General features: G+C 39.9%; 1 protein-coding gene across 3 annotated transcripts in view; it reads right to left on the bottom strand.

The window, feature by feature from the left end:
* NEK7 (NIMA related kinase 7) overlaps positions 1-13,029 on the bottom strand; it is an 82,055-nt gene that overhangs the window by 26,549 nt on the left and 42,477 nt on the right. For all 3 annotated transcript variants that reach the window (XM_066624135.1, XM_066624136.1, XM_066624137.1), the window contains 2 exons: positions 9,721-9,831; positions 1,615-1,723 (listed from right to left, as the gene is read on the bottom strand). In XM_066624135.1, the coding sequence (XP_066480232.1) occupies positions 1,615-1,723; positions 9,721-9,831 (220 nt within the window). The remainder of the gene's footprint in view (positions 1-1,614; positions 1,724-9,720; positions 9,832-13,029) is intronic.

Raw genomic sequence — 13,029 nt, 5'->3', positions numbered from 1 at the left:
CATTATCAATTACCACCTTGGACAAAAGTCTTCAAGCATTAAGAACTCCAAAAATACATATATTTCCATAAAAACAGAACTGAGCAATACGTTTATTTGTGAGTTCTAGGATGGTTGACATAACAGCTTGAATTAGATTAGAGCCCTACCTTTCTCTGGTGTTCCAGAGACTTTGGAGCAACAGCAGTGATGATGCTTATGAGGCATTGGTGAAAAACACAAAGTGAATTTGACCAAACAACAACTTCAGACCACTTGAAGACCTACTCTGTAATGAAATTTGATGCCACCACCATCATCCGTGGCGATCCTGACGATTTTACCACTAGAAGCCACTTGCCTCATTTGCTGCCCCTTCTGGAAAAACTGTTTATTTGTTCCCCTATCTTAGGTGGGATTAAGCCAGAAGGATGGTCAGTTATCTGTTTCCTATAATCAAGGACAAAAAGTTTTGTTTGAAGTCAATGAGTGGAATACTTGTACATGAAAACAGTTAATGGATTTGTTTCCTTATAAATCAAAGGAAAGGGTGTAAATATTACTTTTGAGTTAAGACTCAGAAAACAATGTTGAAAGGTTGAAACAATGTTGAAAGGTCCAAAAGGTTATTTTGGACATTAATGAGAAAACACAATATAAGAGTGTGAACGCAAAATAGGGTAGATAGAGATTTCTGTGCCTCATTGCAAAATCTTGAGTATAACTTTCATCTCCTGGTGACACACTATATTAATTCTATAGTCTTCAAACAAGCATCTTTGTGTATCTTGCATTCCCTCTGTTATAGTCGCTACTTGTTTCATGCCGCAAGAGTAATAGAAGCACTGGTAGTTCCTTGGAAATGTTTCTTGAGTTTGTGGTATAAATTGTCTAAACTATACTCACAGTAAGCAGGCATTTACTCATCAATGTGTGTGTCACACTTTGGGTTTCCTGAGTAGCTTAAGGCTAATTTAAACACTAGAGGTGTAAATGCCTTATCTTTACAAAGCAAACTACAACATAGCAACTGACTTCCATGCTGAGGGCTGCCTAGGCTAACTCCACAGGAGCAAAAGCAGGAAAAGAACCTTTAATTTAAAAATTTTTTTAAAACCCTTCTGTAATGGCAGCAAAACTATCCCAAAAAGGCTGATCAGTCCTGGTCTAACAGCTAGAACAGAATGTTGAGGCACTACTCTGTCTTCTGTTGAGAAATGGCAAGTGTGTGTCTTCCATCATCACATCTTATGTGTAAGAAATTAGTGGAAAACCCGCTAAGAATCAACCACAAATAAGTGAATATAGATTGTTAATTTCAATCATAATTTTGTATCATACACATCTTTCCAGCAAATATAGAAGCAAGGTTACTGTACTCATCATACATATTGTCTACTTATCCTTGAAATAAAGAATGGTATAAGCTATTGGTTGGCAACCTTCAGTCTCGAAAGATTATGGTATAAGCCTACAGCACCCGGTATTCCCAGACAGTCTCCCATCCAAGTACTAACCAGGCCTATTACACCAACACTAGTTATCCAAATTTAAAAAGCATATTCTCTCTCTCACACACACTCCCCCCTTTCTCTATCTGTACTGCATGAACTTAATTAAGTGCAAGAAAGTTACCTCGATGCATGACACGCCGCGAATGCATATGTTCCAAGGCACTGCACAGCTGAACAAAGTACTTCCAAACAGTCCTTTCAGGAATCAGCCTCTTCTGTTTTTTAAAATGCTTAAAAAAAAAAAAATCTTGGTTTGTGGATACTGTATTGCAAAAGAATTGACAACTAAAAAATTAAGTGATAAAGCTTGTAACACTTGTAACAAGAACAATGGCAAGGGTCTGGAACCATGCAGAAGAAGTTCTTTTAAAAAATTGAAGAATTTACTTTTCATAACCCACATCTTTACTGTTCTTACACATACACAATGCCAGGTCAATAAATACAGACCTACTGAAAAACCATTTAACAATAAGGTAAAACTATGGTATAAAATAGCAACAAGAATAGAAAAAACAGCCACCATCAGCATAAAAAGCAACACTATCAAGGGGACGCATACAACCAAATCAGTTCAAATTCAGGACCATGAAAATGAATGGGTCTAAACTCTAAAGGATTGATTCTCAAACTTTGAGGGAGCTTTACTCCCTCAGTCTTTGTGGGGGAGGGGAGGGCAGGGAATCGATCCACAGGATCACATCCCTAAAGGGGGCGAAGTGGGGATGCTTTCACTTACTTGGACTCAGTGAGAGCTGCTGGAGGCTGCAGGAGGTGCAGGGAGCCCAATGCAGCCCTCCGCAGGGCTACCCGAGACTTGGAAATTTGAAACAGAGTGATTGCAAAGCACTTCCTGTTTGCAGGAGATGCATTGCAATCTCTCCGTTTCAAGATTCCAAGCCTTGGGGAGCACTCCAGAAGGCTGTGCTAGGCTGCCCACACCTCCTGCAGCCCTCACTGAGTCCAAGTAAGTGAAAGCAACCCCCCTTCGTCCCCCTTAGGGATGCGATCCTGGGGATCACTTCCCTGCCTATCCTCTTCCTCCACCCCTTAAAGGGATGGTGGAAGTGTTACACAAACTGGTGGATTGTGATCTACCGGTCTCCACTGGTCTAAAGGAAATATGGCAATCCACCTTAGCCTTGAAAGGAAAAGTTGGTAAGCCAGGGTCAAGTCTGAAACACAGCATTTCAGAACTGGTTTTGTGTGATGATTATCTCCCTATCCTAACAGACTAATGCTATACATCAAAAAGTGTTCCAAATTACAGTGACACTGAAGGAGACTTGCCTTAAATTTTGATACTATTAAACAGATGCATAAAATGCTGCCCAGTGATTTCATTTCTCTCTTGTCTTTTCTCCAAGCACACATGAATCCAGAGGTGCCTTGCAAGTGCACAAAGGCACCACCCCTTACTGCAAGTGGCATGGTTGTGTATGCTCATTCTTCTGCCTCCTCTCACCACCAGCAGCCCCACCTCTGAGCCTCAATATCAGCTTGGGGGGGGTACAGAGCGAGGATGGACAGAGAGACCACCCATTCCATGAGCATACCACTGCTCCTAGCTTTCCGAATCCAACCCCAGATTTCCATCCACCATATTATTGTCACAACAGCCCTGTGAAAAAGCTTAAGCTGAGAGGTCACCTATTTAGCTTCATGGCTGAGTAGAGATTTGAATCTGTCTTTCCCTGGTTCATATATAGCTCTATGCACTGTGCCACAGAGTCTACATCTAGACTGGCAGATAGAGACATATGGTTCTATAAGAGATTTATTTCATATATTGTAATTTGAAAGTAACAAAGCTGCAGGTTCTCTTTCATTGTAGGCCAAGAGCCAGCTCTAAAAATCTACCAACTTGGCAGGTGCAAGGTTGCTTTCAGAGACGTTCAAACAGACAAAAACTGCTGCCCAGAAGTCTGCCAAAAACCTTTCCTATTTATGGGATACCTTCCTCTATTTGACAAGAGAGGGTTAAGCAGGGAAAAGAAAATAGTTTTTAAAAGGAAGCCAACAGCTGTGCATTACTTGAAACAACCAGTATTTGAAACAAACATCTACAGGGGCAACACATGTTCTTGGGGTACCCCAACCTTGCCTGCCATCATACTGATATTTTTGTTTGCCTACTCACCTATGCAGCTGATTCTGCATAGGTTACTGTACGACTTGCTGAATCAAAACACATTTATTTGGTTGCCATGTTGATTTCCATTGATCTAGGAACAAATTCAAACACTCAGAAAAAGCATATGATGTAGTGTACATTAATGTTCCATTACATCAAAAATTAGCTACAAAAAGCTAGCCCAAAAGAAATAAGAATTCTAGTCTTGCTCTGATATGCTACCTTTTGACATCTGAGGTGGTACAGCAAAGAAACATGCATCCTTGCATCACAAAATGCATTCTGAAATGAAGCTACCAGTAAAAATTCATGACTTCTTTTGATCTCCAAAGTATGGCACCATCTTCACCGTATTTGCTCTTTGAAAATATGCTACAAAACAAGGTGAGTCACTAACTACTTCCATTTTAAAGGTAGACAACTGGAACTGAAAAACAGCAGTCTGTCCAGGGACATACAAAGAGTCCATTGCAAAAGTGAAACTTGAACCCAGGTCTCAACATCTTGGCTTGACTATGCAATGCAGCATTTGATAAATTGTGTTGTAAGAGATGCTTTATATGTAACTGAATCTCTTACCTGTCCCATAAAGAATAGTGTCTGCCATACAACTGTATTTTCTCTCCACCACCCAAAAACTCATTCCTTTCCCCTTAATTATAGGTAAAGCTAAGTTTTTTAATGTGCCCAGCCCTTTTACCATTCATTCATTTTCAGTGATTTATGCATTCATACACCCTTCTACTTGGCAGAATATATGCGGAATTGAACGCAAAAGGATTTTTTATCAGAAGAAGGCAAAAGTGAATCTTTGGCTCTAACCTATATATTATAAGAGAGAACCTCTGAATAAATCTTCCTGCAAATAAATTTCCCTGCCTTTAATATTCTCCATACTCAAGCCCTTTATGTACAACAGTTTGTCGCCATGCCTCCATGCTCTTCTTTTATCCTCCACTCACCCTCAAAGCTCTTAAAATGGATAGAAGAGAAACAAGGATTAATTTTGTTAATTAATATATACAGTATTAACATAATACTGTAATAAATATAAGGAGGTGGTTTTTCTTCAGGATAGAGTTCAAATACGTTTGTTTGGAACAATGTGGTGTGAAAGGACCCTGGGCATGCACAGAGTGCTTTTTGCCAAACTATTAGAATTACTATTAGTAAAATTGTTTAGGACAGTGTTTCCAAAACTTTAGGATAGGATTCACCAGTAGGTAGCAACCAGATTGTAGGTGGGTTGTGAAACTGACAAGCTGATAGCTGACAAGGAAAATGCATTAAGCCCCTTGGAAAGTGAAACTGAGCCACATGTGACATTTACTTGTGACTAGGTGAACATACCTCAACACATTTCGAAGGGTAGGCCTAGAGGGACGAAACACCAGAATGGTCCTGAACCAATGAACACAAGCCTCAAAAAACTCAAGAAGGAAGACCCCCTCTTGGAGCTGACAAGAAAAAATGTATTGAGCCCTATGGAAAGTGAAACGGAGCCACACATATGCATTTACGCATGAGTAAACATGCTTCGGCTCTTATCGAGGCTACGTGAAAGGGAAGGCAAGGCCACCAAAATGATCCTGATCTGATGATCACAAATGCTCAACAAATGCTCCAAAAGGCAGTTCCCCCAATAGTAAAAAGGAAAAAAAAAACATAAGCGTGAGGTAACATAAGCTTGAGGTAAAGTGAAACTTTTTTTTAGTCTTGTAAAGCTAGGTGGGTCCTGACAGACTATCATTTTAAAAAAAATGAGTCCAGTGTTAAAAATTTTGGGAACCACATGTTTAGGGTATTTATTTTAGGTGAAAATGTTTTGAAAGTGCTCATACTGATGTAAAATTCTGTATAAAGGTCACTAAAATCATTACTAGTTCAAAGCGAGTATAGGTGCTGCGTTCTAGTTTGTAACCAATGGAGGGGAAGGTACTGGCTTATTATGTGACCATCACATCATTTGCACATAGTCCTTTTTAAAAGCTTAAATGAGGCAATGCTTGGAAGCCAGTTTCTTAAAATGCTATATTCAGATCTGGACTGAATCCAAATAAACTCTGTATCTGCTCTCCCTATAGCTAGGATTTGCATATCAGAGAAGTGTCTGATGCCAACAAGAAAAGAAAGTCCAGGTTTATTTTATTTAAAAACAAATACACAACTTCAAGAATACATAAAAGCACAGTCCTGGTTTTAAAAATGAACCCTGAGATTTTAACAATGCATATTTAAACAAACTTTACCTCCTAACATACAGTCCTTACTCAATGATTTTTTATACCTATATATTCTATACCTTACCAATCCCAAAATATTCTTAAAAAAAAAAGAAAAAGATAACGTTAACAGTTGTGCTGTGGCATCCATGGGGGTAGGCAGGAAGCTGGAGGCTGGGCAGGGACCTGGTTGTTACGCCAGATCCCAACCCCATTCCCCGAGCAGCTCGGAGCGGCTCAAAGCCACTCTGCTCTCCTCAGACGTATTTCACCTCCTAAGGCGGCGTAAGTTCAAGGAGACCCATTGGGGCTGTGGTGGTTTACCCGGGGGGTAAGAAGAAGAGTTTCCCCTTTCCTCTGGTTGAGGCACTTTGAGCCCCTATCTTGCACTTGATACAGTTGTATGCAAGAATACAAAGTGAGCCTGAGTGCGTACATGTGTTCTTGGGGGCAGATAGCTTAAAACTGGTCAAATGTCCACCCCTCCCAGCCCAACAAAGGGAGTGAAAAAACAAACTTAGTTCTGTATTAGTGGTTTTGCGTTCTTAAGTACCCTTGGAATCCTCAGATTATCAGGGGTCCCTCAATCAGAACTTCAGTAAATGGAAAGCGTGTATCTCAAACAGACAGCTTGCTTACAATCTGTAGGGTTTGCCTTCCAATGCATCTGAGAAAGTGTTTGATGCATTTTAAAATACACTTTCATTCTGGAGGTGATGGGGTTAGGCTCAAGAAGTCTTAAGGGATGCCCCATGTGAACTGAGAAAGTACCCACAAATACAGACCCTTAATCCACTGAGGATGTTTCTCACATGATACAAAAAGTGCTCTCTGAAAGAAGAAAAATTAGCACACCACAGACCTATACAAATGGGTTAATTTGTAAAACTGTCAAGCAGGTAATGCCATCTCACTAACTTCCAGTTAAACTTTCATAAATCAAATTCCTTTTTGCTCATTAGGGCAAGGCACTCCAAAAAAAACAAAACCAAAACAAACAAACAAAAAAAACAGCTGAAGACTAATCCATGCATTCTAACAAAACAAAAAAGGAACAGCAACCCACCATCATCATTACTGGATTCCAAGACACAGTAATTAGTTCAGAAATATGCACAGTATTTTTCCCCCTGCTCGTATGACAAACAAAACAAACTCAAACACCAGGAGAGGTGTTTTTGGTTTTCTGTTGTATTACATATATCTTCTCTTCAAAATATCATTAAAGAGGGGCGGGGGAGGTGGAAGGGAAAGCATTCATTACACTTCCTCCCTTCTACTCTTATACACCTAAAATAAATTCATGCTGATCCACCTACAAGAACTATGAAAACGTGAGTACACTGTGACACCTTATACATATTTAATCATAGCCTGATAGGCTGTCATTAACTTCAAACAGCAATCCAAGTTCACTACATTAAACATGATGCCTGCGTTAAGAGGACATCATAAACTACCCTCACAAATGGGATGGGAAAGAATGTCCAGAAAGTATAACAGGGCCAAATGACAATGAGGTCAACAAGAGGCAACCCTGAATTAAATTCAGTAGAGAAAGTTGTTGGATTCACCAATAGATTAACTGATGAATTCATTCATCTGAGATTTAAACTGTGGGTTATTTTTTATATATCTTATAACCAAAGAACACCTGTATAAATACTGAAGGGCTAATGACATTGTTGTAAATTTTATTTGTCCGTCTGTGAATGATAAAATGGTATGGTACAGTTTTCAAAATTATGGTGTATATACCTACATTTTACTCTTCAAGATAAACTGCTGCCTTCATTAGAAATTCTCTAATGAATATCTAGAATTCTCTAACAGTACCATCAGTATTGTTGAAATACTAGAATACATAAAGTTAAAAGCAAGACAGTTAAACTGGCTAAAAGTTAATGGTTTGACAGCCCCAAGTAAAATAAAGGCATCACTAGGCCATGATGAAATCCGCCACAGGGAGGGAGAAAGACAGACCTCATATTAATGTGTTATGTCAAATCAGAATATTCAAAAGAAAAAACAAAACCTTTATGTTGTAGGAAGTGTAAACCTACAGAATTATTAATTCATAAGCAAAATATATACAATTTGGTTATAAATATTAACAGGACATTGTCAATCTGTGTAGCACCACATTTTTCAGTGTCATAGCTTTAAACTGTCATCTTCGCAAGGAATATTCTTCAAAGCACAAAGATAGCTAATACTCTCTGCGATACAGAAAAATTAATATGCCTTCTAAGAACCACAAAAATAATGTTGATGTTGAAGACTCAAAAGGGAAACAAGTTTTGTATATATTGTCAACAAACTTGAGACATTTACAATCCAGTTAAAAACAAAAATAAGTTGGTTTGGAGAATAAAAGCGGAAATAAAAAAGTTGATGAACATCAAAAACTTTGCACTGCCACAGCATGAGCTAACCAAGTTAAAGAATCTTAATATGCATGTTAGCTTTTGGCACTGAATGCAAAACAAGCAACTTACAGGCCCAATCCTGAGCTGTCCAGCACCCAGGGCTGAAGTGTTGCCAAAAATGGCTGCTGCTGCATCCTGTGCGCTCAGCAGGCAGTGCTTGCAACTCCTCAGGAGAAGGGGACTTTCATCCCCTTACCCTGGATAGGGCAAGTTGCCATGCTATGGGGCTACTAGATTCTACAGTGACCCAAGGGTTGGCGTAGAATTAAGAGCCTCCGTGTTGGGCGGAGACTACCCCCATGCCCCCACTTACCTCTCCGCTACCTGCTGGTCCACGCGACCGCTGAGAAGCAGTGCTCCACTGCCACTGAAGACCGCAAATGTGCCTTATGGCACATTTCCAACACTGCACGCCGGCGGTGAGCCAGCACGCACTGCAAAGGATTGGGCCCTTAGTCCTCAATTATGTTCCCCAAAGCATAAGAAGATTAAGAATGGGAATCAAAATGAGTATTTGAATACAGTTCCCTTTATAATTATATAACAATACAGGAGAGAAAAGAGAAGAAAAGGGAGCATGGACAAGGAGATTATGTCACAGGATAGGCCAGGTGGTTAATGCTGGTTATAAATACTGATTCAGTGCACACAAAACTCACAAGCCACAAGGGGCTTGCAAGTAGCCCCATGATGATTCCTGCTACCACAAACAGCAGAAAGTGGAAAGAGAGGAGTTAATGAAAGGGGAAACACTCCAAATGGTAGATTACAGAGCAACTGTGTTGCCAAAGTTTACACAAGCTTGTACTTCTATCTTGGCATTTCCTGTTTGATGCTAAATCATGTAACCAACACTGCAAGCAACAACCAAAGTATTCCAGTATCTGACTTGTGAGAAGATGCTGGTCTACAGCTTTCCATGTTATCACTGCTGTCACAGAAATGACCTGCAGAATCATTCTTTTAGCAAAAAAATCATAAACACAGGAAGTAGCCTTCCAAGACCCCAGGGTCTGATTGTCTGTTAACATGTTCTTTGAGTCCAATCTGCCGTTGCCAAATTTTTAATCTACAGCTAGATTTTACAACTGAATTATAATAGTTAAACTCTTGACGGGAAGAATTCGTAATGAAACATAAGATACTGCAGTGGCTCAATGCCAAATTGATAGTGCAATGGTGATCTGCTTCTTTTGTGCAATTATATATTGCATTTGCAAATACCATACAAGTGCTGGCAGCCACATATGCAAACTTCAATTGCCTCAACAAGATTTCACCTCTGTAACCTGGAATAGAACTGCAGCCCTTACTTGCAATTTAGGATACCCAATTATTCAGACTTGAAATAAAGACTGGGTAATGAAAACCAAAGTAAAATAAAGTATTGAAAAAAACTCCAAAGAACAACTTATAAAACTCTATTCGAGAGAGAAACCCACCTTGATCATTCTAGAGAGGTCTCCAGCATCTGCTAGTTCCAGCACTATATTTAGTTCATTATCTTCAATAAATGAGGCATAGTATTTAATCACATTTGGATGATTGAGTTGCTAGAAAGTTAAAAAAAAAGTTTAGAATGAAACATTCATGAACTCTTATCAATAATTTCAACTGTGTCCTTCCTCACTGAAGATTAAACCTCCATAAGAGAACAGAAAACAGTACAAAAACTAAATTGATATACAGTATTTATTATTTGCACAAACAACAGATCTAGATCATCAGTTTTAATGAAACACATTTAAAAATAAGCCTTAAATGTAAGGACCCAGCAGCAGAATTTGACCTAAAAACTAGTTCTGAGAGGTTTGGGGCTTTTTCCCAGTGAACTAGAATAGCAGCTGAAAAAACTGAACCCTTAAGCACACAATACAGTAAAAATAAGTGCTTAATCAGAAGCACTTTTGTGAGTGATGAGGGAAGGCTTCAGTGTCTCTAACCCTAAAGATACAAAGAGAACATTTTTTCCAGGAAGCCATGAACGTAAGGGTAGGGACAGAGTTATGGCATTGGCAGTTATCCTGCATTTACTCTGATCCTAAACAACTGTCTTAAAGAAAAAGCTAGACCAAAAAGACTAATTTGGATTATTGCAAATTGTGAACAAGGTGTAACAGATGATGTAATTGAGCTACTCCTGAGAGAATGAGATTTTTAAGCAGCAAGAGACACTTGATCAAAGTAAAGCACACAAAAGACTAAGTCCAACCTGGATACTTTAGTCAATGAGCCTCCTCTCAGCCTCAAACCAGACGTGATATAACACATGCCACCTACTGTCAAACACAGGACATGCATTTTTAATTCCTGCCCATGCCCATCCCACTCTGTAACATCTAGCAATAGCCATCCTTGTGGTGACTATTATGCTTCAATACTGCTCGCTGTTGATCTCTGTAGAAATGTGGAATGCAGACCTCTCATGTCACATCACAGGAACATACACAGAAGACACCACAAGAGTACAGAGCTAGATGCACTTACATTTTGTCATATCCAGTTTGGACCTCAATTAAAAAGAGGAAAACAAGAGCAAGGTATGTCAAACATTCAGTTCCCAACAGCAGTCACCCAGAGACTTTTGAAATCTCGTTACATGATGGTGATAGCCAACCCGCTTGTTGTTTTGCCCTCAGTATCTGTACACAGATACATACTGCCTGCAAACCTAGAGATTTCATTTGTCATGTTGACAGCGTTGAACAGGAAATGGAATTGAGAAAGATGATGCTTAATTTTTAATACTCGTAGATCTGAAAATAAAGAGCTGCTAAGACAAGCACAAGGTTTTGGCATGCCCAGAGGAATCTTTAGAGAGGAAGATCCTCATGCCAAACTGAAGAAAGTTTGAAAAGCAGTTCATCATGTGGTAGAAGGAGATTCTTCTCCAAAGAAAAAAGTCAATTGGGCAGAATGAAGCAGCTATTTGGGTCCCCCAATACTTAGCATTTGTATAACACTTCTTGAGCATACAAAGCACCTCACATATATGAATGTAATTATTCCATAGACAGCTGGAAGACGAAGGTTTTGGGTTTTTTTTTTTTGTTTTTTTTAAATTGGCATGTGGCTTGGTTTTATTAAATGAATCATCTGGGCAGTTGAATCCAGGGTTTTCCATTTGCATACTTAAATTCTTGGTGGTTAAGGGGACTTATTGAGGATCTCTTTTCCATTCCCCCTGCTGCCCCCCCCCCCAAACACTCTGAAACAGCCTTGGATATACCTGGAGATTAACAAAACCTGAATTCAGTACATAGATTGTGAGATCTTTGGGAGCAAGGAGTCATTTAGTTATATGATTTTCTCTGTAAACCATTTTGGGAACTTTTTTGTTGAAAAGTGGTATATAAATACCCTTAATAAATAATAATAATAAACATGGAAAATATTATATAGGATTATAGAATGTAGGAAGTATGTTACAAAAATGACTGTTAAGAGAAAAACAGATGAATATTTAAAGTCCAAGATTAACTCTTAACTACAATTCTAACCTTGAAGGTGTATCTAACAGAATTGAATCTAATCCCAACAAATGAACCTATTAATTGACAACTTTAGCTTTCGAACAACAGCTATAAAAAGGCCCAAGGCTTAGAACAGCCATTTTCAACCATTTTCAGCTCACGGCACAGCGACAAGGCACTAAAATTGTCAAGGCACACTACCAGTTTTTTACCTACATTAAATCACTACATTACAATTAATTGTTAATATAATTAATACAATTATATTATTACATAACAAAGATACTCACAAGAAGCTCGGAGAGGAAAGGATATGTGATTGTGAAAAGGATGAAAAATGTTATTAAAGTGTTATGTGAGAAAGTGCTGGCAAAAAGGGGTCAGATTGAGCACATAGGGGAGCTGTGGGGTGAGGGGCAATGAAGAGACATGAGTGAAACAACTACAGGATTCAGCTGGAGTGGGGGGAAGAGAGAACTTGAAGCAAGTATTCTGAACCTTTGGAAGGTGCGGAGGAGTGAAAGAAGGGACAGTAAGAAAGGTGCTGACTGCAATTATGAGATTTGGGGGGCAATGTGCCTGTGGGAGGGAGTGGGGTGGGGAGAAGTACCAATTGCCTGCTCCTGTATTTAAGAAAAAAAAAGTGTGACCAAAAGCCCAATCCTAGGCATGTCTACTCAGAAGTAAGCCCCATTATAGTCAATGGGGCTTACTCCCAGGTAAGTATGGAGAGGATTGGGGCCCAATGCCCTTCCCCTAAAAGGCAAAAGGCAATGCAGGAAGGGTCGCTTTGGGGAGTTGCAGGCAAACTGTGGCAAGGAAAAGGGACTTTCCAGGACCCTTTTAGCCAGCCAGTTCTTAGGCTGGTGGCCTCAGAAGACTCACTCGCTTCATACCTGCTTGCCTGCTCCTGACTCCCACATTCTCACTCACTCCACCCGCTGGGACCTCCTCCAAGCTTCTCTGGTCACTCAATCAGCACGCAGAGGAGGCAAGGACTTAATGCCCAATTCTAGGTGTGTCTACTCAGAAGTAAGCCCCATAATAGTCAATGGGGCTTACTCCCAGGTAAATCAGGATCGGGTTGCAGCCTTCGTCTAGCTCAGGAGCAACAGCAGGAGGTGCAAAGCAGCCCCGACCAGCCCCTTCGCTGGCTGGCTGCCTGCTCCTTTTTCTTCTGCTGCACGTAAGGCTCAAAGTAGCCGCTTCCGCCGCGTGCGTGGCTGCTGCCTGTCTGCTCTGATCTCACGGCACACCTGAGGCAGCCTCGGGGCACAC

Source organism: Tiliqua scincoides, chromosome 4 (genome assembly GCF_035046505.1).
Source record: "Tiliqua scincoides isolate rTilSci1 chromosome 4, rTilSci1.hap2, whole genome shotgun sequence".
NCBI lineage: Eukaryota > Metazoa > Chordata > Lepidosauria > Squamata > Scincidae > Tiliqua > Tiliqua scincoides.
Note: the sequence above shows the minus strand (reverse complement) of the source record. Positions and strands in the feature narration are given on the sequence as shown.